The sequence below is a fragment of the Triturus cristatus genome, chromosome 2_1, assembly GCF_964204655.1.
Source record: "Triturus cristatus chromosome 2_1, aTriCri1.1, whole genome shotgun sequence".
Taxonomy (NCBI): Eukaryota; Metazoa; Chordata; class Amphibia; order Caudata; family Salamandridae; genus Triturus; species Triturus cristatus.
The window spans coordinates 1047727264-1047754379 of NC_140581.1; the positions used below are offsets into that span (position 1 = coordinate 1047727264).

General features: G+C 43.5%; 1 protein-coding gene across 1 annotated transcript in view; it reads left to right on the top strand.

The window, feature by feature from the left end:
• Positions 1-1559: 1559 nt before the first annotated feature.
• LOC146866325 (uncharacterized) overlaps positions 1560-27116 on the top strand; it is a 51313-nt gene continuing 25756 nt past the window's right edge. The window contains exons 1-3 of the mRNA XM_085640846.1: positions 1560-1814; positions 5585-5729; positions 11041-11189. Coding sequence (XP_085496972.1) covers positions 5691-5729; positions 11041-11189 — 188 coding nt within the window. The 5' untranslated portion in view covers positions 1560-1814; positions 5585-5690. The remainder of the gene's footprint in view (positions 1815-5584; positions 5730-11040; positions 11190-27116) is intronic.

Genomic DNA, 27116 nt, shown 5'->3' on the forward strand with positions numbered 1-27116 from the left:
GCACCGATGCCGCTCAACTCAAGCGACGCCTCACTTCTACACTTCACCACAAGGTCCTCGAGGCCTCTTCAAATCCAAGATACTGTTTGCGGGTCTTCCCAGACACTTTTACCAGCACTCGACTCCATCCAGGTTGGACTGAACTGTTAGATTTGTTGGTCACAATTCCGTGATAGCCCTGTTTGGCGCTATAAACTTCAAGGAACTGTATTTTTGCTTTATTCTTTACAAAATCATATATTTCCTTGTGTATGTTGGATTTTTGTCATTTTGGTTTTGTTTAGATTAAATAAATATTTGCTGTTTTTCTAAACAGGTGTGGTGTCCATTTTGTAGTGTTTTCACTGTGTTACTGTGTGTGTTATGTATAAATACTTTACACATTGCCTCTTACATAAGCCTGACTGCTCGTGCCAAGCTACCAAGGGGGTGAGCTGGGGTTATCTTAGCTGTGTAATCCCCTTACCATGACTAGAAGGTAGGGTCCCTACTTGGACAGGTGTATACCACTGCCAACTAGAGACTCCGATTTCTATCACTTATCCATGGCAAGATGGTACTCTACTCTAAGGTGGCACTCTTGCATCTCCAGAACATACTCCTCTTTTCTTGGTGAGGAATATTGGGTTAGCCCGTGGAGTAGAGTAATCAGTAGCTATTGATCAATGGCTTAATTGAAGGTGTGAACAAAGCAAACACAAGGAGATTATGGACGGCGCACTGAAACCTTTCTGACACTCACCCCCAGTCACAGATCTGGGTTGAATCCATCACCGTTCTTTAGCTCACTACGCCACCCCAGTTCAGACCCAGCTATATGCAAATCAGTCTTGACCCTGTGCCTCATGGGAACAGTCCAGCCCAAACTGCCAAGCCAGGTCTTCCCTGGAGCGGAAACAAGCATTCTGGGACTGGTTTAAGGGTAACACCCCTCATCAGCTAGGCTAGCTTGAATCCAGTGGCAAAGTGAGCAAGGGACCCACGTCAGGGCATTCCCTGCCAACTTAAAGTGAACAAAGCAAACACAAGGAGATGATGGGCGGAGCGCCAAAACTTTTCACACACTCCCAGTCACAGATCTGGGTTGAATCCATCATTGTTTTTAGCTCACTTTGCCACCCATTCATTTCTTCTCAGGTGGACAGTTAAAATGTGCTTTGTTATCATCTCAAAAAGACATTACTATCCTGAAAGTAACCAATATCTCAATACCTTCACTTGCCTCTCGTTTGCAGTTTGAACTAGGCTGGCTGGCTTTCAAGCAGCTCTTCCCAAAACCACAATCTTGTCTGGCCCGGTGACCAGTGGCGTAAAGTAATGATTGAGCCATTTGAAGATATTGAAATTCTATAAAGCTGTTCTTTTTCCATAGGCAATTTTTGTTGCAGCACCTCTTTTTGGGAGCTTTCTCCATTTAACCTGAACATTGGCATATGTGAGAGCTGTCTTTATGGAGATGCCTATAACCTAGGGTTATATATGAGATTAAACACTTTGTTCTAGTTTTCTAACACATGTTTTGTTGCTAATTCATTGCTTTTTGTTTTGACCTTAGAAACGAAAATGGATGGATGTATATAAAGCCAGATCTATTCCCAATCTGGTTTTACCTTGTGTGGATGCTCAACAACGCTCTCAACATTGGCTGGCTTTTCCTGTGGGATCGAGAATAAGTCTAAACTGTGATATATCTAAAGGAGTATTCACCATTTAAAGTCATAACAAAAAAAGCTATAAAATGTTCTCAACCAGAGAAACTGAGATACGTCTTGCAGAAGAGGATGCAGACGTTGAGGGTGGTCAGTGGAGCTCTGGTGAGGATGAACTGCTCCTATCGATTACTGCCATCCTATACAATGTGCCAAATACTTACCGTCATCTTTGTTACTCTGCTGAACCCCTGTGCTCTATTACCTACCACCTTAGGTGTGTATAGTTTCCACTAAGCACCGCTTGACATACACTTGGGCCTCCAGGAATCATATCACTACAATAGCGACAGCCAGAAACAAGTACCCCGCTGCCAACATTGAGGAGGAAACAGCAAGCACGACCCTCAGCAGAGTCCCTCCCTCCACGCCTACCTTGCCAGACCAGGAAATAGAAAGCAAGAAAAAAGCTAGATAGGTTGACTAGGCTTATCTGAGTCTGATGAGTATCATCCTGTGGAGGAGCAGGTAAAAACAGCAGGGTGTTGTGGGACCTCCATGGTCCTGGATAAGAGGGTGGACTTGAGGGGAAGAACAGAGAATTGTGTAGGGAGTTTTTTGGGGTTTTTCTTTTGCTTGGTGAAATGGTGCCTTGAGGCACACAAACATTTGGAAAGGACTCGGACTGAAAATAATTGACAACTGACACATTGTGGAGGCTTGTGGTTAGCTGGATAGGTGGAGAGGGGAGGGAGACTGGGGGAATCAACTGACACAGAAGGGAAAGATTGAATGGAAAGTTTCTAGATGGCACCTATAAGGGATACTTTTAGGTGGTAACTCCTCGGATCTTTTTGATGAACATCACTTTGAGATTGTAAGCAGAGTGACCAAAGCCATGCAGGTGAATGTATTCGCTCTGGGGTGGTGGAGGAGAGGCCCTGTATTGCCATTCACCTACCCTCAAATACAAACCTACACCACAAAATATAAGTATGCAGTTTCTCAAAATACATGTGAAATTGTGTATATGTTTTCCCCATAACACAGCAAAGCTGAACGTAGAGCAGAAATTAAACAGGTTATGGTGTATTTGCAGTAGATAAGAGTGACGGTCACAAAATTAACTCTGACTTCAACTTATAACCCAAGTCTCTGAGACTCGGTACATGGACTCGAGTTTCCAGCAATGCTCGTATAAAGGGATGAGTGACTCATCTCGAAAACACAGTTTACTTAATGAGGTTTGCATTAAGAAAGATAGGGATGGGTGGAAATGATGCTGCCTGAGGTTGCATCTGCCGATCTGTCATCATAAATTGCCTTACATGATTTTGATAGCACATTATTCATGCAGCTGCTGAGCGATGCATGTGGTTCCCCGAGGGAGTGAAAAGGAAAAATTAATATATGTCGTTACTACGCATTCCGTTGCAACGCATGCCTTTACCACGTATGCGTTACTACGGCATGATTTTTCAACGCATATCCTTTACCTCGATTATTCCTTTACCACGCTTTTTTTTGGGGGGGAGACCCCCCCCCCAGGCCCCCCTTTTTCTTTTTTTTGCCTTTTTCTCATGTCTTCGCCGACACTAAAAAAGGACTGAATCGGATGAGGAAGAAGACGTTCCGTGAAGACTTTGCTTGCGTGGTAAAGATGGTCGTGGAAGCAATACGTTTACGAGGTAAGTGTATCGTTGTAAACGTAACGCGTAGAAAAGCCTTCTTGGTAAAGGCTGTTTCCCGGAAAAACATCAATGGAGGCTTGATTATTTACCTGCTTGTGGGTGTAGAATTGGATTTTGTGCAGTACTGAGTGCTTAGCCATACACACAGCTTCTCATAGGAAGCAGGGGATGAAGCTCCTCCTTGCACGCAGCTCAGTGGCCTGCTGGATGCTGGCTCATGGTGAGAGCAGAACCCGTGGCAGATGCTAGGAGGCCGGGATACAGAGGCAAAACAGAAAATAAGACAAAATGCCCTGGACTGCCATGAGAGGAGGTGACAAGAGTGGAGCTTCACTTTGGCAAGTAATAGAGGGGAGTAGATCTTGCCCCCCTAGACGCTGTGAAAGGCAGTATAAAGGATTTGTTTCAGGGAACATACAGACTTTCTTACCAAAAGTGATGAGGTCTCTGAGAAATCTTTAAGGCTTGCTCAAACACTCAAGGAAGATGGCTGCCCACCGGTTCCTCTCTGCATCGGTACAGAGGAAGCTTGCATGTGCTGATCTATTGATGTTATTGATAAAACAAAGAATGATCAGATAAGCTTATAGGAGGTTCCCCAGCTGAACACCTTTAGAATACTGCTAAGGTAGTGATACAGGGGGCCATGCTTAGTGTTACTAGTCATAGTGGTCAAGAAGCTCGCTGGCAAAAGGAAAACACGTGTATACAACTTTCAAATCTAGAGCTTGAGTATGGGTTTTTGATCCGCTCGATTGTGCCTGGATGAGGAAAAGGAGATTTACAAACATTAAGTGGTCAGATGTTGCTTGCATAAAAGCAGCTCAGAGACATTATTGAAAGGGTGTATCATAAGCACTCAATGTTCGAGCATAGTCAGTGGGTGAGACATTGGCCTTTAATATTAGCGAAAAGGACATCACAAATATAGTTTTAGGGTATATAATATCGTTGGTATGATGATAAAACAAATTTGTGGGAATTTTAGATGTCTTTTGGGAATTTTATGCTGAACTTTATAATGAAGACTCAGACTGTTCTGTTGAGTATCCTAGGACATTCTGGCTGTGGCTAAAATGCGTCTTTATGAAGAACTCCCTACTAAATTTGAACAACCCTTTTACATTGGGGAAGAAAATCATGGGAATAAAAGGTCAGCTTGGAAGTAAGTCCACTGGTTCAAAATTAATTCCATCTGAATTTTTAATGGCATGTTAGCCCATTTTTCCTTGATAAAATCAATGGGTTTTTTGAGCAATTAAAGGTCCCTTTATAAAAAATGTAAATAAACATAGTGATATTCCTGGAGAAAAATAAACACCCCAGGAAATGTCCTTCTTACTACCTAATATCCTTTGATTAACACTGGTGTTTTTGAAAGCCTTGAGTAATAGTTTGGCTGGGATAATACATCAATTGGTTTCCCCCATGCAGCATGGATGTATCCCTAGTAGATAGATCACTGTTCATATGAATATGGCCATCTCTATTTTTTGATGTAGCACACAACAATTAGAGGTTGGGATGGGATCATCCTAGTAAATACCCAGAAGGCATTCATTAGGGCCGCATGGGTTTTCACTAGTCAAGTTGGGGGTTTGGTTTTAGATTTTTAAAGGTTTATCCAAATTCTCAATGAAAAATGTGTTTATAACTCGTCCCTTTTTTCAAGTCGTGCAAAAAGCAAGCAGAATCCTACCAGCCTTTGCTTAATAGTAGTGAGAGGAAAATTACAGATCACATTGCATCATTTTCTTCCGACTGGCTATCTCGGTGTTGGGACACTCCATCGCCACCCCCCTTCTGGTATTGATTCAAGAAAGCTATCAAAAATGGCTGCTCACCTTGTAACTCCCTGTCATCCTCTGACACCCAAAGACATCTGTATCTGGTGGCATGTAGACATTTTATACACCTCACCGCCAAGACACAATACTGCGGCTTTTAGGGAGAAGGAGGCATCTGTATCGATCTGCATGGCTGCCACTCTTTATTTGACAATGCTAGCACTTATCAGCAGATCTGCTGAATGTTCATTGGGACAGTACCAGCTCTTCTCAGCAGAGGTGCTCTTATGACCAAGTAGCTGAACTTCTTGCCCATAGTGTAGTGCTTTTGATGGAACAGTAGCAGCACTTCCCAGCTCTTAAACACTGAACCCCTGACTAATTCTGTTAATTTGTCTATATAGTGAAAATGCCACACTATCTCCATGCACCTATTGTTCCACTTCTTCTTTTACAGGTATATCATTCCAGCCCTGGTGTTCCTGGCATTCATTGCCTTTACAAACTACTGTGTCCTCATCATCTCTAACCGCGCACTGTACATTAATGGCTTATGGCTGCAGATGTCTAGAAAAATAGACCTTTGGCTCATCCGGATTCTCGTAAGTTCCTCTTTATTGTTAATATAAGGATTGTGTGCAGTACCACACCATTAGCTACTTCACAGATATCTGTTGAATAAAATAAAAACCAACAGACAAACAAAATAAAATGTGCAGGTGCCCAATTTTTTCTTATGGCCCATTGCTGAATGCCAGGGTTGCCATTACTGAGGAAGCTTAGTCTTGAATCCACCCCATGCTTCTTTCCTCCACCACTCTACACTTCTTGTTTCTTTATCTCACTTTTTGGGCCTTGCCTACAGGCAGCTTTTAGGGGTATGTTGTCAAAAAGGCATATTGTGTCCTGCACTAGTACATTTTTGTGCCAGCCTGTTTCTTGGCACAGACTTTCTTTCTTGGCAGTCTCATTTGCTTGCTTCCTATTGAATGGCTTTCCTCCTCCTTGTGTTTTTCCCTCCTCTGGAGCACAGTTTCTTTACCAATCTTTTAATTGGATGGCTTTTATCCTTCCACTGCTTACATATAGGGAACTACTGTTTGCTGTCTTTCATCACTGTATGGGATTGCAGGCATTTTATTTTGCCCTCTCTTCCTCATTAGCTGCTTCCACCTAAATTCTCACTCCACCCCTTGTTACACCCTCCTCAGCCTTCCTGTATAGTTGCTATATCGTTTCTTTTTTTTTCTTTTTTTACATTTATTTCTCCCTCTCACCTCAGGCTCCTACCTTGATCATGCAACACCCCCCCCCCCTCCATCTCTTGTTGCCCACGCCTCTGTGTTTCACTCATTGTGTTCATTTAAGAAATGCTTTTACAAAATATTTTGGAGGGCTCAGCTGCTTCAAATTGTTGCCAGACTACTCCTTTGTTTATGTTTGTGTACATTTGACTTTCTTTATATTTACTGCTCCACGATTGGCGTCTGTTGTCTTGGAACGGTGAGTAAAAACAAAATGGATGCTGAACCATGCCATATGTGAATGCGTGGTGAAGCATGCAGGCATTTAACACAGCATGCCTAGTCGACTTGGCATCATGATGCATATGCTCACAAGTGTGATAACTTATGCCTATGTTGACTTTTGTTTTGTTTTTATTCTTTCCTCTTTTTGCCATATGCTGCTTTGCCAATTGGTTTGCCGAAGACTAGACCTATTGACTTTGCCATAATTGTTTTTTTAATTTTTTTCTGCTTTCCCTGTGAATCGCTGTTTTCTTGTGTTTCTCTTCCTCCTCATTTCTCCTGTTTCTGCCTTTCTCTCCCTTGCTATGGGTCAAAGATGATAAAAAATCCTTATTGGTCCGTAACGACTGGCACAAATTAAACGACAGTTGAATAAGGACGATGGCAGGAAGTCAAAAAGTGGTCTGATTTAGGGAGTTATTTCCTGTCTCTCTCAGTTGTATTCAGTGTTCAGGCGCCTCTTGAAGCTAATGTAGCATGGTTGTGCCTGGAGGTGTAGACTCACTTGAACTACTTCACATATTTGGTGTAAATTTTTATGGTAATATCAAAAACTAACTATCGTATCCTGCTTATTTTCTGGCATGGATGCTGGATTGTGACGAAGAAAATGTTTAGAAATATTTAAAGATACTCCCTGGGCACCTCGCAGAGGAAACAATGATGCTTTCTGTAAGTTATCAGTTTGAGTACTATAGGTTTGGCTTGAATGTTACCCTTTAGGGCCCCTATTGTGCATCGGGGCAAATAGGTAAAACTAGGTAAAGTACATTTTTGGGTGGTGATGGAGTAAAGTCTCTAAAACATGTGTAGATTGGTCTATTTTGTGCATGCTCAGAAAACATGCATGCCACGGGAGTGTGAAGAATTAAAACCAAATGCACAACACTGAGGAACTCAACGCTTATAGAATTTGCAGAACACAAAGCAGCTACAAGAGTAGGCAAAAAGTTACTATCACTCAGCGCCTTATCTGTAGAGGGTGAATACTACTGTTGGCTGGTGTAAGCTGGTTATAGTTGCACAGGCACAGGCCTTTTCACTTGTACAGTTGGAAAGGAGAGGGCATACAAGCTTTCCCCCTAAAAAAGCTGTATAGTCCCCATTGTCCAATAGCTGTATAGTCTCTATCGTCTGTGCATGGTTAGGTACACGTGTTGTGTGGGGGCTGGACAGACTATGAATGGTAATTGGTGTCTATATAGGAGCCAATGCGGTGAGCCTACAGAAGTTGACAACCAGTAGCGGCTGCTACCGACCGGGGTCAAATGTGGGCCAGGAGGAGGAAAGGGAGAGGAATAATAAGAAAAAGCACTTACATCTTTACCGCTGGCCGCCCCCTATTCTTTCTCCATCCTCCTCTCGGCAGGAAGTGCACAGCCTCCCAGAATCCCCTGACCAATCAAAATGCTGCCTTAGCAGCGTTGTAATTGGTCAGAGCACGATGGTTCAGCGCTTACACCGGGGCTGGCAGGCTGTGCATGTTCTCAGCCAGCGTGGATAACTTGCAGAGTGCGCATGTGGCTTTGGACGGCCCAAGACTGCCGGCCAAAGCATCATGCGCACTTTAGGTGCTGCCACCTCCGTCCTGACTTCAGCTTCAAGCTGAATACAAAAAACGATATGATAATGACAAGCGTTATTATCATTTTATGTTTTGTATTCAGCTGGCAGCTGAAGCAGTGGGGTGACGTTCCTCTACCTTAGCAGAGGAGCCACCACTGTTGACAACCAGTTTCCCTGAACGAAAAATCCAGAGTTGACTGGTAGGTTGAGGGAATCTACATCAGTCCCTGCATATTCAGTTTCTTCCTCCCTTGTACTTACAGCACCCTAATTCCCACTCAGGGCCTGCTTCTAAGGCAGAAGGTGAAACTGGTGTAATTTTTTTCTTAGATGAGATTGATACTCTGAAGTTCAACATCCCCAGGGCCAAATTCCAGAGTGAATCTGAGATTTTACTGTGTGCAAAGTAAATGGTAAGCATTTTGATTTAAATTCTGACATTTCCTCAGATAGCTTTTATGTTGTTTTAAGTATACAACTACTCCTCTATTTGCCCTTCTTCTCAATGCAGAATCTCCTCTTGATCGAGCAAGTCTGCCACAACTGATCTTCAATGCATTTAGGTTAGGTGCAAAATCCTCACAAACTTTCAGGGGAAAATATTGGTATTGGGTATCAGTGATACACATGTACGCAGTTGTACACATTCAGCACCCTGACATGTAGAAACACTGGCTGACCATGCATAAGGAGAGTGCCAATACACTGTAAGTTTTGCTCACCCACAAGATGCCTCCTGTAGAGTGTGATAAGGCATGCTACCTGAGGTCAGGTGGATAGGTCACTATTCATCATGTGCCAAAGTAAAATACACGACAACAAGAAATACTATTTGGGAGACACAGACATGCTAATAGGGAAACAAGACAACAGAGGGGTCGGGTGGATAGGAGATAGTAACAGACAGTGGTTGTAGACCAGTGGAATTTGTCCATGTTGTGTTGTCATTGTAAATGTGGTCTAAATATCCAAAATTGACTGCCGGGGATGCATCACAAAATTCCACCATATTTCCTTGTTAACTTTATAATTCAGCAGCATGGAGGTTCAGAACAAATATTCAAGCCAATTACCATCCCCTATGCATTTTTACTTTTAGACCCCTTCCTCTTGAGAGCTGAATACTCACTCTTCTCACAGCAATTGAGAGTAGTCTTCTTCAATAGCTTTTTTCACTCAACACACAGTAAAACACCTCGCAGAGTGCTCCCAAGGCTGCCCACCTCATAATAGTGTTACGATCTTGGCCTTGAGGAGCTCGATGATGAAGAATGTCGGTTAGGGTTTTATGTACTTTTTTAAAAAGAGACATCACACAGTGGGGCAAATGCAGTAAACATTCGAGTCTACCTTATCCCAATTTAGGCAGTAACGTTTATCCTGTTTAGGAAAAGAGAGAACTGGATGGAAAATTGAACTCAGAATTCAAATCCCAAATGTAGCTTGCCAAACTTATTAAACATCAGCCCACATGGAGCAATACATTCAGCAAAGAATCATACTGTGTAGCTGTTGGACGTCTTAATAAAATGTAAAACTTGAATGTGATTACTCACTGTGCTGTGCTCTCAAGCTAATCTGACTCATATGGTAGAAAAGGGCCACATAGAAAAAGAACGTAAGGAATTTGTTACTGTACGTTACTTTGTTTTAAATCACAAAATCGATGTAGATCATTCGATATTCTTCTTCAGTGACCTCTCCACATTTTCCAGTTTGACAACGTTCCATGAGAAATGGCTTGTAAAAGCTCTTTAGTAGCAATAAGTCTTCATCAAGTGTCTTATGTTTGGTTTCAGGGATTGTCATCCCTCTCTGTTTGGGAAAACTCCACTACCACTTTTCAGAGTTAGATGTTCCAAAAGAATACTGGACTGAAGGATAAATTCTGTACCTTAAAGTATTTTCATGGCGCAATCTCATTTCTTTAAAAGATGAATTACACATGAGCTCCTTCCACTAAGTGCTCAAATGTGTCGCCTGGTTGCTTATTATGAGATGACTGTAATATAGCCTTATAGCCCGCCGTAGCGGGCTATACCTGCTATTAAAGGCCCGCTGCAGCGTTAAAGGCCCGAGCCGAAGGCGAGGGACTTTAACAAAGCAGCGGGACTTTAAAAGCCGGTATAGCCCTGCTACGAAGGGCTATAAGGCTATTAGAACATTCTGCCACTAGAGGGCAGAATGTTCTAACAAAACAAAGCCTTCAGGGAGCGCGAGGGGATTGAAATCCCCTCAGGCTCCCTGAAGTCTTTGTTCACAGCCAGAGCTGTGAACAAAGACACATTGGAATGTTGGTGCTCCGGGCTTATTGTTTTCAATGGAGCTCCCAGCATTCCAATGTTCTAAGACATTTTGTGTTTCAATAAAAACAAGCATTGGCATAGCCAATAGGTCTCGAATTGTGGACCTTATAAGTGTTTAGCCATGCAACAGTTGCATAACTAAATACTTATAAGGTCCCAAAAGCGAGACCTATTGGCTATGCCAAGCAGCCGCGAAAGTGATTGCGATCGGGATCGGGATCAAACTTCGAAGCGCCCGCGCACATACACTGTAGCTCTAGGCTGGCCTGGTAGCACTTTTTGGAGCCCTCTCAATAAGTCTCGCCAGACCAGCGCATGCGCTGGGTCAGGCGAGACCTAAAAAGGAGAGGACTCAGTGCATCGTTTATTAGGGGCTCCCTAGGTACTGGTGCAGTAGGTTACTAGGCGTTGGATCGCCAGAGATTCATGCAAACGAGAATGAATACATAGGAAAAAATGACCCTTTTTTTCGTAATGTTATTCATACTTTTAAGATCTTAATTATTTTGTAGGTCCATAATGGAATCGCAGTTTATGCTACATGGACAACTATAGCCACACTTTTGAACTTTTCCGTTGTGTTAACGTACAGTGGTGATGTGGCCAACGCGAGTTCGACTACGGTGGCATTAGCAATTTTATCCTTCGAGGTTGTTTTATGGTATGTGAAGTCAATATATTTAATAAAAATATACAGCTTTCATTTGATCATTACACTCTTCAAATTAAGGAAACATTTCCTGTGGCAGAAATTGCACTTGTGTTTCCTAATGCTTTGAGGGATTTTTTAGTAACCCAGAGGCTCTGTGACAAGCTGCTTTCTCCATCAACTGTTGTTTTATTTAAATATATTAGGCCATGTAAAAAGTTGATAATCTACCACTGTATGGTTAGCCCTACATTTGGAGTAGATTTCTGACTTTCAGGGGATTAAGAAGAATCCTAGGCTTGTTAGTATAAATGTATGTCAGTTGATTTCCAAGCATTAATCTAATTTATCCGAATTAATTCATGCTTATTTCCCACAAGTCTGAAAATTTGAGAGAGCAAATTATTCGGTAATGTAGCTTTAAAGAAATCTATAGCAGGGAGAGTATTTTTTTCTCTGTAAGTTCTCTGTGAAATATGTGTGTGTTACTTGTTGGAGTGGACTTCAATTCTGGCAGCCACTAAAAGGCATAAGGGTCCCTGATGAATCTGCTACCCTGTTACCTAGGGAACATGCAGTGGTGTATGCGCACATACTTGGGTTTATTTACAAGTCACTTTTAATAGGGGAAAAAGTGATGTACTGGCGGCACAAGGGGTTTGTAAAAAGGCCCCAGAGTGTATGTGGAGCGATGCTGCTGCCTCCAAGCAGAAGAAGGAATTTCTGGGTCTTTTCCCCACGACAACTCCTTTAAAAGGAAATTAGAAAGTACTTTTTATGAGTTTTATCGTGTCAGTAGTTATCGTGTCAGTAGAAACAAAGAATCAGCCAACAGGGTGGCTTCAAACATCTGCAAAGAAATAGACAGACAATAGTTTACTCTCTCAAACTCACTCTGTATGTTAAACATATAGCGTTATATGGTTTATTACATTTAAAATGATCGTTTATTTAACAGACAATACAAATGAGTGTTTTTGGAACTTAATTGTTATTTGCTTCTTCCTAACTTAGTTGCACTCATGTTATCAACCTTAGAAGAATGAAACATTGGTGAAAAACCTATGTTAATGTTTATCCTTGAGGCTTACAGGCTGCTGTTTGTAGCTAACACATAACCCTCCGAGCTATTTTACCAGGATTATGATTGGGTTACACATAATAGCTATCAGCAGGCACATAATTCATCCACACAGTTTCATGTTTATTTATTTATTTTAATCATTTGTTAAGCGCGCTGTCACCATGGCAGGCATCCTGGCGCTGACTGAAACTAATGGGGTGGGGAAGGCCAGAAGCAGCAGGGGACAAGATTAGTGGAGAGAGGTCTTAGAGAAAAGCCAGGTTTTGATTCTTTTCCTAAAGGGTAGAAATTCAGAGATATGTCTAATTTCCGCTGGGAGCGAGTTCCAAAGCTTGGCAGCTGCCACATTAAAGGATCTGCCTCCGGATCTGATTTTTTTTAAATTTTGGAACCATTGCAAGCTTTGCTTCAGAAGAGCGAAGCTGCCTAGCTGGGGTATACCAAGCAAATTTAGATTGGAGGGAGGCAGGGCCAATTGCATATAATGCCCTAAACACTATGCAGAGGGCTTTAAATTGGACCCTCTGCCTCACCGGAAGCCAGTGGAGTTTGCTCAATGAGGAGGCTCCACTTGCACTTCTAGGAAGCCCCAATGCCAATTTTGCCTCTGCAGATTGGACTCTTTGGAGTCTGTCTAATAGGAAACCAGGGGATTCCAGAAGCAAGGCATTACAATAGTCAAGACGACTAAGGATGGTACAGCGTACCACTTGGGCCCGTGCATGAGTGGGGAGGAGAGGCAATATCTTCCTTAGGGAACGGAGGATAGCGAAGCAACAAGCAGAGGTCTTTTGGATGTGCGTCTCCATACTGAGTTCCTGATTCAGCATGACCCCCAGGTTGCGGATTGTGGCTACTGGACGCACTATGGTCCCGGAATCAGGTGGCCAGAAGTTGTCTGGGAAGGGCCGAGGAATCTTAGTACTAGTACTGTAAAGTACCTCTGTTTTCCCTGCGTTGAATTGAAGGGAGTTGTTTTTTAACCAGTGAGAGGTGTCACGTAGACATTTGTGAAAGGTCTCAATGGAGATTGAGTCTTCTCCCTCCAGGGAGAGTATCAACTGCGTATCATCAGCGTAGTTAATAATTTTGATGTTGTAGCTTTTAATAAGCGAGATCAAAGGTCTTAGGTATAGATTAAAAAGAATTGGACTAATTGCAGAGCCCTGGGGGACCCCATGAGGGACCAGAGTGAACACCGACTGAAAAGGGGGAATGGAAACCGCTTGCTGTCTATCCTGGAGGAACGAGTGGAACCATTGTACTGCTGAGCCTTTTATTCCTGCCTCAAAGAGTCGTCTCAACAGAATATCATGGTTCACAGTGTCAAAGGCGGCAGATATGTCAAGCAGGATAAGGAACGCTGCCTGCCTACTGTCTGCACGCCTCTGAAGCTCGTCCATCGCGGTAATCAAGGCGGTCTCAGTTCCGTGGGTGGGCCTGAAGCCGAATTGATCCACGTCCAAAAGATGATGACGTTCCAGATGGGTAGAGAGAGTATTACTCACCCAGCTTTCGACAATTTTGGATGGGAAGGGCAGCAAAGATATGGGACGGTAGTTTTTAGAACAGTCTGGGTCAAGAGAGGGCTTTTTTAACAGGGGGAAACTAATGCCTGCTTCCACTGAGCAGGAACTATTCCGGTTGCAAGAGATTGGTTGCAAATAACGTGCAGAGAGGGAAGAAATTCCAGCTCAAATTCTTTCCAAACTTTTTGAGGGACAGGGTCTAAAGGAGATCCAGAGGAGATCTTGCTGGCTAGTTTAACGAAGGCCTCATACGAGATAGAAGGGAGCTCAAGTAGGAGGTCATTTGAGGTCAATGGTGGCACTGCTGTCTGGTTCACGGGGGGTCTCGGACTAAAATCAGGGTGAGAGGTGGTGTCATCTAAGTCCTTAATGATGAGCTCGATTTTATTTTTAAAAAACGCAGCAAGATTGTCACAGAGATCTTGAGACGGGATAATGGTGTTTTTGATACATTCCGGGTTGGTGACACTATTCAAAATATTAAAGATGTTTCTAGAGCTATTAGGAGACTTGCAAATCATGGAGGAATAGTAGTCAGCTTTAGATTTTTTAATTGAGTTCTTATATTCCCGCATTTTATTTTTCCAAAATTCTTTGGTGGTTTCAGTGTAATTTCGTCTCCACCTTCTCTCAGCCTGTTTGCAACTATGCTTCAGATCTTTTAGGCTGTCATTGAACCAAGGCGCAGAATTGACGCTCCTGCATTTGCGAGTTTTTAGAGGGGCATAGACATCAAGGGTAGTGGTAATCCTGGAACAGAGAGAGGAATAGTTATCATCAACCTGTTTATTCTCGTCAAAGAGTTGATCTAAATGAAACACTTTCCCTATAGAGTGCAGAAGAGTAAGGGCTTTCCAATCTCTACACTTGGTTTTATTGGGCAGCCCAGGAGCTTTGGAATAGTCACTCTTAAGGTCTAAGAAGAACTTAATGAGTGAATGGTCAGTCCAATCCATGGGTAAAATTTCTCCCATTGTTACTAACTGGGGGCCTGCGAACAATAGGTCTAAAAGGTGTCCACCCCTGTGGGTAGGTCCTGTGACCAACTGGGAAAGTCCAAGGCTCTCGCAGGAGTTCAGAAGGTTGCGAAGACCGGAGTCGAGGACGCCGTTCTGCCACAGGTTAAAGTCACCCAGAATAAGCAGTTTGTGATGCGAGAGTGCAATATTAGTTAAGATGGTCAAGAGCGCCTGTTGATGTTGAAGGCTAAACGCATCCGGTGGACGATAGCAGACTATCCCGGTAACAATGTTTCCGGACTGAGTCTGAATAGATAGTCCTAGAAGTTCAGTTCCTTCGATCGAATCTAAAGCACAGGACTTAATGTTGCAGGCTGCAGTGAAAATCACACCAACCCCTCCTCCTCTACCATTAGGTCTGGGGATATGAAGGAATTTGAACTCAGGAGGACATGTAAAGCCCGGGTCGACCATGCAATCAGGGCGCGTCCAGGTTTCTGTCATAAAAAGGACGTCAAGTTCGTGAGATTCAATAAGAAGTTGGATTTCAATACTGTGCTTGGGCAGGGACCTTACATTCAGAAGTCCACATTTCAACAGATTGTTGGCCAAGAAGTCAGCTCGGGGCGAAGCCGTATTAAGCAGAGTAAAGGTTCCTTTGTCAGCATGAAACTTACCAAGTTGTAAGAGCATCTCTCTGGAGTACGGAGGGCCAGAGGGGAGAATACTAAGGTCAGTAGGAGCGAGACATGCAGCATAGCTGGCGCTAGGCGCTACCTTGGCGCGGACGGGCGCAGACGGGCTTGCCTTAGGCGCGCCTTAGGCGCTCCCGCTGCGCTCGTCCGCTGCGCGTCCGAAATCTGCACATGATTTATGGATCTGTGGGAAGGGGCAGGGAAGGAGGGGGTGTGGCCTCGAAAAGGGGCGTGGTCACGGCAAGCGCCGGAAATGGTGCCAAGAGTGTCCCGGTACTAGCAACCGCGGCAGCGCTAAATCCGCTGCGCGGCGTAGTCTGGGCGATACAGTAACCATATGCCAATAGCAATGAGCCCCTAAAGATGTACACACACAAAGCTTTATACCTTGGCAACCATAATTACTTGGCAAAACAATTACTCACCCCAAGGGCCCGTTACTCTCTGTAAAGCTCAGAATCCATGCTTCTGGAGCAACCCTGACTCAAGAAATAAAGAACTAGTCCTAAATCACTTTCAAGAAGAGTGCTGGAATTTGGAACTCAGTTTCCTCTGTCATGCACAAAACCCCTCTTTTGAACCTTTGAAAAAACAGAATTTGCCATAACCTAGTACTGGCAGGAAGGCTTGCTCGGCAGTCTGCCCGGCTTCGGTTTCACAGCACAGGAGACTCACTGAATGGAACATCAGTTTAAGCATTTAAGCTATCTGGAATTAACCGCACCGGGACAGATGTCTTTTCACAAAAAGTAGGGGAACGGTTTTTCATAAGTTAAAAAAAAGTATGGGCACTTTGTACCCCTCCGATCTCGCCCACTTCAACCTCTGGGTTTTAGACTGTGGACATGGGAGAACGTTGTTAAATGCATCACATATCACAAACACCGAGGACACCAGCAAACTTTCACCCAACCATACGTCACATTTCCCGTCAGAAAAGGGTACATTATGGCCTCAATCCGCAAAAAAGGGACATAGGCGAGAAATAAAATGAATTTATGATAGTAAGTTACACTTTCTGATTCACAGAATCAAAAATTGGATACGTTTGGGGCCATAAATTGCAATGGGGTGGAGTGTCCTCCAACATGGCAGATTCTCCATTCACAGATGTAGGTTTTGGGTGGAAAGGGTGCTAGAGGCACAAGGCAACAAATGTGTACAAACGTGTGTGTTTGTGCATTTTCACAAACATATCACAGGAATTTTTGTACCCTGAAAACACACATCAATTCACTCATTGGAATGAAGTAGTAAGTGACCATCTCTGATGGAAAAGAGGTGACACAATGCTGGAATGAAAAATATGTAGTCTGGGAACCCACAAATTTTCGGATGTAGAAAATGGGAGGGTTGAATAGCAAGTGAAGCCAGGCAGGGTAGAGTCAAGAGAGAGCAGAGTCAGAAGGAAGAGAGCCACAGACCTGCCAGTGTGCAAATCTCTTAACATATATTATACAAAATCTCTTTTAGGCCAACAGAGCCAGATCAATTTTCTGCACACAAGTTTTCTCGGAGGCAGACTTAGTAAAAAATAATGCACATAGTTGCTGGCCATTGGTGTGCTGATGTTGACTTCAGACCTGTCAACTCACACAGTGCCACCGTGTGTCACTTTTACATGATTTCGGCTCCTTTCACTCGGTCACCTAGTGAGGACAATACGAGTTGGAATGCTCTTATAGGGAGTGTTTCCAACTCACATTGTGTTCAAGGCTGAGCTGATGTCCATCGAGATTTTACAACCTTCCCAAGATGTCTGTGTAAGCCTTTGAAACTTCAGATTGTTATCTTAGGATGGTCACTCTAACTCACGGGCGGTGCCCAAAGCCCCGTTCCCTGCCTTGAAAGCCACACCCCCTCAGAAGCACTTTCAGATCAACTAGGTAGTGGATTTAAGGTCTCGCCCCGTCCTGGTGTCCTCATCGCACACGGTGGGTTGTTGCACACTGGCAGGTCTGTGGCTCTCTTCCTTCTGACTCTGCTCTCTCTTGACTCTACCCTGCCTGGCTTCACTTGCTATTCAACCCTCCCATTTTCTACATCCGAAAATTTGTGGGTTCCCAGACTACATATTTTTCATTCCAGCATTGTGTTACCTCTTTTCCATAAGAGATGGTCACTTACTACTTCATTCCAATGAGTGAATTGATGTGTGTTTTCAGGGTACAAAAACTCCTGTGATATGTTTGTGAAAATGCACAAACACACACGTTTGTACACATTTGTTGCCTTGTGCCTCTAGCACCCTTTCCACCCAAAACCTACATCTGTGAATGGAAAATCTGCCATGTTGGAGGACACTCCACCCCATTGCAATTTATGGCCCCAAACGTATCCAATTTTTGATTCTGTGAATCGGAAAGTGTAACTTACTATCATAAATTCATTTTATTTCTCGCCTATGTCCCTTTTTTGCGGATTGAGGCCATAATGTACCCTTTTCTGACGGGAAATGTGACGTATGGTTGGGTGAAAGTTTGCTGGTGTCCTCGGTGTTTGTGATATGTGATGCATTTAACAACGTTCTCCCAAGTCCACAGTCTAAAACCCAGAGGTTGAAGTGGGCGAGATCGGAGGGGTACAAAGTGCCCATACTTTTTTTTAACTTATGAAAAACCGTTCCCCTACTTTTTGTGAAAAGACATCTGTCCCGGTGCGGTTAATTCCAGATAGCTTAAATGCTTAAACTGATGTTCCATTCAGTGAGTCTCCTGTGCTGTGAAACCGAAGCCGGGCAGACTGCCGAGCAAGCCTTCCTGCCAGTACTAGGTTAAGGCAAATTCTGTTTTTTCAAAGGTTCAAAAGAGGGGTTTTGTGCATGACAGAGGAAACTGAGTTCCAAATTCCAGGGCTCTTCTTGAAAGTGATTTAGGACTAGTTCTTTATTTCTTGAGTCAGGGTTGCTCCAGAAGCATGGATTCTGAGCTTTACAGAGAGTAACGGGCCCTTGGGGTGAGTAATTGTTTTGCCAAGTAATTATGGTTGCCAAGGTATAAAGCTTTGTGTGTGTACATCTTTAGGGGCTCATTGCTATTGGCATATGGTTACTTAGTAGATCTTGATGCTACTGCGCACTGAGATTGTTGATGTAATTTCACATACCAGATGTAAGCTGTTACTCATTAGACTGCCAGGAACAGGAAGTTGCACTTGAGAGAAGCCAGCCACTTTCATGGAATTTTGAGGAGCTTGAGACTCCATGTTCTCTTCAGGACCTGTGGACGTTTGCTCTGTCACAGATATGTTCTCAGAATGGAGCAAGATGAACACATAAGATAATAGTTGCAAAAAATACCCTGAACAGCCACTTGAACAGCTTTCAGATTGGAGGGTGGTGTAGTCTCCCAAAGATTTCCCTAATTCCCCGGGGTCAGGCTTGGTTTGGTTATTTCAAGTTTGCAGTCTCTGCCATGGACTGATACCTGCAATAGGGCCATTGCAGTTTTCAGTTCAGTGAGAGACTGGATGATAGGTTTTTTTTGGGCAGTGTAACAATGGGTGTTTAGAGAGCATCAATACTAGTCTGTAGTTCACACTACTACAAAATGCAAGGCATTTTTTACATCTGCCAATGCCTCACCAGTGGGGAAACCAGTCGCGGGGCACTCTTTTAATACTGAAAATCGTTCCAAATGAGGAGTAGCAGGATGGCTGAAACACTTCAAAGTAGAATATGGCTTGAGGTTTTCCAAAAGTTATACTTATCCCTATTACTCTCAAAGTACCTGAGTGTTCTTGCTACAATATATCTATATATGGCGAATGTATTTTCCAACAACATTCAATATTGGTTCATTCGTGATTCTCATATAAGCTGAATGATTTATAGAGGAAAGGAGCAGGAATAGACCTAGCTATCAAGTCAGGAAAATAGATAAAGAAGGAAAGCATGCGTTTGGGATGTTTACCATGCAGTACAATTTCTCAAGCCCTAACATTCTAGTTAGAAATGCATACTTCTAGCAAGCTGAACCAAATATCCTCAAAATATTACATATTGATTTCTACTCTGAAGGATGCTCTGTACACACTTGTGAAATGTACCAAACCCCCCAGTCCCACTTCTACCCTAGGTTTCCTAATGAGCTTCCATTTCCCAGAAGATCTCTTTTAGCACATATCACTGCTCTCAGCAACCACATTTTATGGTCTTTATCAGACTATGAGCTGACCTGTCACTTCCTAATATAGATAAATATGCATCTAACTTTACTCGCTCACAAAAGTGATTATCATTCTTACATCAGTTCTGTCCAAAATGTTTAATTTTTGAAGTTTGACAAACACATGTATATTTTATAAAGCTTTATTTGTTGCATCCAATAGATCATAAAAGACCTTTCACACTTGTGAATGATGCTGCTAAAATGTATCCAGTAATTGAAGCTAATGTTATCTTCAACCCATTTTCTTAAGGATTGGATGCAGGGGGTTCTCGCCTTGGTCGCACGTTCCCTGAACCTGAGGTTAGGGTGAGTGCTCTTGGTAGTCACTTTGCCAGCCAGCCAATGCATTACACAAAGCTAGGGAGTGTTGTCCTTTTTGGGTTTTTTTTACATTTTTTTATTGTCAAAAAGAAGTACAAGCAAAGAGAAAAGGCAGGATAGAATAGGGGTGGGAATTCCCCTAAAAAGTTACACATCCAAATATACATAAGAAAGTCTGTAAAGAGAAAACAAACATTTCAAGAAGATTATAAGCAAACAAATATCAAAGGAATCACAGAGAACCAACAACTAGAATTCCCCTTCTTATTAGTCATATGATTCTTCCAAACAACCCCATATAGACCTATATTTTAGCAGGGCCTGAATACCCCTTGCTTTAGCTAGTGCCTTCTCCCTTCCCCCCGTTTCTTTAACAATTAACCACCATTCCAACACTGTGGGAGTTTGGGAGAGATCCAAACTCTACCTATCGCCAGCCAGGCAGCAACCAACATGACTGCCATTATGGAACTATACCGACCACAATCTTCCTTGTGTCCTAGCATCTTTTTGGATGTCGTGAATATGAATTCACGCCCAAGTCTAATTTTAATTGCCACTGATATTTGATCCCAAAAAAGACTTAAAGCAGGACACAAAACAAACATATGAGTAATACCAGCCGCATATAGCCCACTTTTGGGGCAATTATGACGCAATCCACCATAAATCCTTCCCAATCCAGCCGCCCCTTGAGACCATCTGACGATCCTCTCCAGGGTGTAATAAAGTAAGCAAAGTGTACGGAAATGCTGCAATCGTAAGTTCACTGAATGTACAGAAAGCGCAATAGTATTAAGGACTATCTTCACCTTTTCTGTAGCAATATTTTCCCCCAAGATCTCGCTCCAGCTAGAAGCCCGATACTCTATGCTGATGGAGGATTTGATACGCTTTACTAATGGTAGCCTGCCGGTTCTGGGAATACAAACACTCACACATATCAGAACCAGAGACACTCCGAGCAGCTAAGTTTTTAACAAAATAATTCCTAACCTGTATATATTTAAAAAACAGCCGTTGAGGAATATCAAAAATTAGCTGAAGATTCACAAATAACTTAATGCCATTACAATCGAGTAATTGCCCAAGACAATGCACACCGTACCTAGCCCATTGACTGGCGGCTGCATCCTGAAATACTCTGGGCAGCATTGGGTTCCCCCAGAGGGGAAGTTTGTCATGTATAAGAGATAAGGAGGATCTGCTTTTAACGCCCTGCCAAATATATACACAGTCTTGAATGATCTTAAACCGTACACGTTTAAAATAATTAGGGTAATTGATTCAGTACAGAAACATCTGGCTCTCAGAACCAAGAACCAACCAATACCAAAAATCTGTTTGCTCTGGGTTCAGAAGGCTGCGCAAATGGCCAATGAAAGCAGCCCAAAAATAAAGTTTAAAGTCAGGGAGGTCTAAACTGCCCTGATTATATGGGAGCTTCATAGACCCAATGGCACGTCTTAATTTTTTATAACCCCAGATGAAGCTGCTCAAGGCCCCATCCAGCTTATCAAAAACGAATTGGAAATCCTAAGCGGGATCGACCTAAATAAATACAAGAACTTGGGGAGTATCTTCATCTTTATGACGTTGCATCTCCCTAAGATACTTAATGGGAGCTCATGCCACAACTTCAGTTGCTTAATAACAGCAGCTATTAGAAAATCATAATTTAAAGAGTGAATGAGTTCAATCTTAGGCGAGATTCATACCCCCAAGTAGGTAGCGGTCGAAGAAGTCCCTTCCACTGGAAATTCCGGCTGAAAATTAAGAAGAACTTGGGTTTTATCACTATTCAGTTTATAACCTGAAAAAAGGCCAAAACTCATTGCCTCCCTATTAATGCTCTCTAGAGCCTCCTTAGGCTCCTCCGTGAAAATAGTGATATCGTCTGCATACGCCATGAGTTTCAAGAGGCCCTGTCCAATATTCAAAGGACAAATCGTATTATTGGCCAACAATGCCCTAATAAATGTCTCTATATAAAGAGCGAAAAGAAGGGGAGAAAGGGGACAGCCCTGCCTTGTGCTGCAATGAATAGAAAAAGGAGTAGTTTGAATGTTAAAATATCGTAGTCTAGCCATAGGGTTGTAATACATAGCACCAACCAGCTTCCGGAATTTTTCCCTAACCCCAAATGCTGTGAGAGTTGCCCAGAGATATTCCCAGGCCACCCGGTCAAATGCTTTTTCTGCATCCAATAAGACCATGGCCACTGCCGTTTTGACATGGGCATTGGTGTCTCTCCCATGAATAAACCCATGCTACTGCAGAGAAACCAGGCTGGCCATCATTGGAGCTAACCGGGTGGCCAATATCTTAGCAAACACCTTAGCATCTGCATTTATTAAAGAGATTGGGCGATACAAAGCCCGTTCCTCTGGGACTTTATCTTTTTTTAGAAAACAAATTATGTTGGCCATATTCCATGAATTTAGTACCCTACCAGTAACCCACAATTGGCAATTAGATCTCGAAGCACCGGGCCAGGAGGCTCTTACAGCACTTATAAAACTCTGCCGGAATAGCATTGTTACCAGCCGCCTTCCCTAGAGGGAGCCCCCCAATTGATTTCGCAATTTCCTCCACGGTAATCTCCTGCTCTAATAAAAGAGAATCCTCTTCTGTCAACGTCGGTAAATTGCTCGCTTGCAAAAAACTCTGCATACCAATCAAATCTTGTGTTGAACCGGGAGAATATAGTTGCTGATAGAAAATGGAAAACTGATCTGCGATCTCCTGGGGGCGCCTGTATACAATTCCACCCTTGCCTTTAATAGCTTTAATCTTAGTTTTAAGACGGCTGTCCATGAGCTGATGTGCTAAGACTTTCCCTGTCCTGTCCCCATACTCATATTGCAGTGTCTTTTGCTTGGTAAAACAAGCCGCTACCTTCTCTTTAAGTACCCTATTAATCGAGTCCCTGTGCTCGCGAAGAGATATATACAGAGAGTCTTGATCTACCTTTCACATTCGTATAGCCTCAGCATGTTGAAGCTCGCAAATAACAAGCCTTTGATAAGCTTCCTTAGTTAGTTTCTCCCGCTTTCTATTTTGTTACCAAACAAACTGTTGAGTGACTCCACGAATAAATGCTTTCATAGCATCCCATACCACAAATGGTGAAGCAGACCCTATATTATCTGTAAGATATTCTGAGATTTTTTGAGAGATAAAAGCCAAATATTCAGAATCCGTAACCAAATACTGTGGAAAAGAAAAGGAACGGTTCGTTTTAGAAATAGAATTGGCCATAAAGGAAAATATTATAGGGTTGTGATCAGATGTTATCCTAGGACAGATCTCCATGTCTGACCCCGCCAGTATGGCATCTGAAACCCAGGCCATATCATTCCTAGAGTACTGCCAATGTGGCATAGAATAGTATGCTTACCCCGGTGCAGTTCGAAATAGAGAATGCCACGCATCTTGCAGCGAGTGCAAATGCCCTAATTCTAAAATGGAAGCCCTCACCTTGGCCATTCTAGGAGTAAGTGGCTGGCTAGTAGAATGCGTGCCATAGTTAATAACACAATTAAAATCTCCCATTACAACAAGCACACCCTACCATCCCATTAATTCTAGACAAATATCATCAAATAATGTCGGATCGTCAACATTAGGGCCGTATAGAACACAGAACACGTATTTCAAAGTGTTAATCTCAATTTGAGCTAGGGCCCACCTCCCTCTTTGGTCCGCTAATACCTTATGGATTTGACAATTGAGGGTTTTAGACACCAAAATGGCAGTCCCCCTGATTGACACATTTTGTGAAGTACATATTATATTCTGGAAGCCCAATTGATTCAGAAAGCCACGATCTTTATGCGCTAAATGCGTTTCCATTAAAAGTACTATATGGGGCTTATAAACCCTAAGCTCTTCCCGTACTAATTGTCTTTTAGATCCTCTATTCAACCCAGACACATTCCAAGATAGACACCTAATCCTTGCCATACCCATTAATATAATTACCAATCATCAAAGCAAAAAGGTAATAATCCCAAAGTTCACACCACCAAAACAAAAAACTGTAAACCTTCTTTTTGACTTTTTCTTTCTTTATACCCTTAACCCTCCCAGGAGTGCCCATCTGTAGCCCCCTCAAAAACGACCTACCCCCCCCCCCCCAGTTTCCTAAAGAAGGAATCACCCTCCCCAAAAAGCTGAAAATGACAGCTAACGTCTCAGCGCACCACAGAGCCAGCCCCGGCTAGCCCCCCACAGCTGCAAGGAAAGAAATGAAATATAACAAGCTAAACCCCTAGCTGCCACAGAGGCTGCAACTAAAGGCCCCAAGCCCAGCCTCTATACTTTTCTAGTCTACGCCTCCCGATCCCCTTTGCAGAAAAAAAAACCAGAACATTGTCTACTTTATCAATTCCTATTGGATCGGTCAGTCCTGCCGAAGGTTCATGTCATTTGCCATTTGCTTAATACTTGCTTAGCCTCGAGGTCCGAAACGAAAAATTGTGACTGCCCATCCTTGATAACTTTCAATCTGGCAGGTTCCTGCAAAAAGACCTGAGCCCCAGTCGCTTTAAATGGATCGATGAGTTGTCTCATTTTCCATCTTTTTTCCATTGTAGTGCGGCTCAAATCAGATCTTAAAAAAATCGATAAAGAGTCAACCCCTACTGGCGAATTTGGCAGGGCTTTAAAAGACAGTGCCTATCTTAACAAATAATTCCCCCCAAAAATTAGAATAGGCCGAGGATACCGAGCATTGAGCCTCTGCGCAGTAATAGGGAGTCTATGTGCTCTTTGACAGTCCCAAACCCAATCCCAATCAGACAGATCTGGAAAGGCTTTTTGGAAAAAGTTGACCACAAATGCTCCGGGGTCAGTGCCCTCCTTACCCTCCGGAACACCAAACAATCTTAAATTATTTCGCCTTTGCCGGTTTTCTAAATCTTCAATCTTAGCTTGACAAGCCAAGAGCTGTAGGTTGTGAGACTGCACAGTATTCGCTATAGCAGTAACTGACTCCTCTGTCTCTGCTACCCAGTTTTGTAACTCAAACATATTTCTTGTAATTCCGGCCACAGTACCCGTCACCTCATCCAATGATAACTTAATACTAAGGTAGTCCGCTCTAATCTGAGCATGATGATCCTGAGCCTCTCGTTGTTGTTCTTGTAAGGCCTGCAGTATTACCGCAAGAGACGGCTCTTTAGAAGAAGGCAGCTCATCTGTCTCTTGCACCAAATCTAGTGAGGTTGGCTTGGTCATATTACCTAGCTCTTCATTTTTACCGGGCGAGCTTTCAGAACTGTTCCCATTAGAGTAGTCCGCTGAGTTAGTTAAGGGTATCTCTTGTTCCCCAATGGTTTCAATATTTTCACAATTCACAGAGTCCTCCGCACATTGGCCACTTGACCAGCCAGGACCAGAACCCGACAGACGAGAACTCAGAGCCTTGACCTCTCCCTTTGCTTGGACCCACTTTCTTAGTGGGCTGCTCTCCATTCCGCCGACCTACAGAGCTATTATGCCAGCTAGCCCCTTGCAGGTCCATCGATCTTTTGCGAGGTTTGGCTACCTTGAGATCCTTTTTGCTGTTATTTTTATTTTTATTCCCAGTAGTGTTAAGGGTCTTTTGTGGATCCCGTCGGTTCTTCCCTACAATCATGACCTCAGGCATAGCATTAGATACAGTTAAACTCTTATTTTTTGGTTTAGTGCCCAGATCAGAGCGCTTGGGAGTACAGTCTTGGTCACATAATAACCTTTTTGAACCATTCTGATCCACCTCGAGACTAGACAGGCTACAGCTCTGGAGAGTACTACTAGGGCTATCGCTGTTAGCATCTAACGCAATATCCTCAGTGCCCCCCAGTGCTACGTTAGGCACTTCTGCGATGGCATCCTCCTGAGTGACTGGAATCGCCTCCGATTCAGTGGCCCCCCAATGGTCCAACACTCTGGGTGGTTCACCAGCATCGTCACATTCGGTTTCCACTTCTAAGTTCCCCACTGGATCCTCAAAAGACAGTCTGTTGTTAGCGGCTGGCTCATGTGTATCTTTCTGGGCAGCGCTACACAATATAGATGCTATAGCTATTGCATCAGCCGTTTGTATGAGAAGCTCTCCCTCCGCAATTAAACCAGCGGTTTTACCTGCTTCCAGGAGCCGAAGTGCGGGTCTGCCCACTCGAGCTGGGGTGACTTTAGATTCATTCTTGTAGTGCAGCGCCGTCCAGCCTTCTTCACCGAGCGGTGGGGGTTGTAAGCCCGTAGTCCTTGTAACACGGGCTGCTTTCGCTGTGTTTTTCAGCGGCGCCATGTCGGTCTTTAACTCCAACTCGAAAAAAGAAAGGCACGACCAACCGAGCCCCGATCTGCAGGGGCCAGACAGCCAGCAGACTCGCCTCGCCGTCCGTCAAAGCTGCTGAAAATTACACCTCGGTCCAAGCATCCACGCTACGGAGTCAGCTACAACGCTGGGGAAGACAGAAAAATAAGCCTTCTAGCGTATCACTCATCTAGGTAAGTAGGCACCTCATAGCCTTCATTCAGCGGCTAGCGGTAATGACAGGTACTGGGGTAGCCAGCCAGGAGCTTTGCTGTGCTGTGAGACGAGGCGGCACTAGTCCGCCATCTTCCTTCCCATAACAACCTCCGCCATCTTCCTTCCTGTGACAACCTCCGCCCTCTAGGGAGTGTTTTCCAAAGAGTCAAAAAATGCAGGAGGAAATATCATATAGGAGTAAAAACCTCCCAAGAACTGAGGCAAGGCTAAATACCTGCAATAAACATCCATATGCACTGACAAAGCTTAAAAAGATAACAGCCATGAAAAGAATCAGGACGATGCTCACACTTTAGCCTTAAATATGAAAGAACCTGCCTCACCTCCATCAACCTTCAATGATCAATGACAGGTCAGATGACTTGCTAAATCTAGGCCTGCCAACATCTTAAAGGCCTCAGCCCACCCATCCGTGTTTGTGATTGAGGGCATCCTGAGTCTTCCGCGTCGACTTACCATGTAATTATGTGTCCCATCCCTACCAAGTCTGTCCCAGATCCACAGGCTGTCAAGCTACCCTGACTTAACATATGTCTAACCGAACATTTGTACTACTGCTGTTTCCAGTGCTTCCCACAGACAGATGTTCCTGACGTTGGGAACTCACCGTGAACACACTCTAGGTTGCAATACGATATACC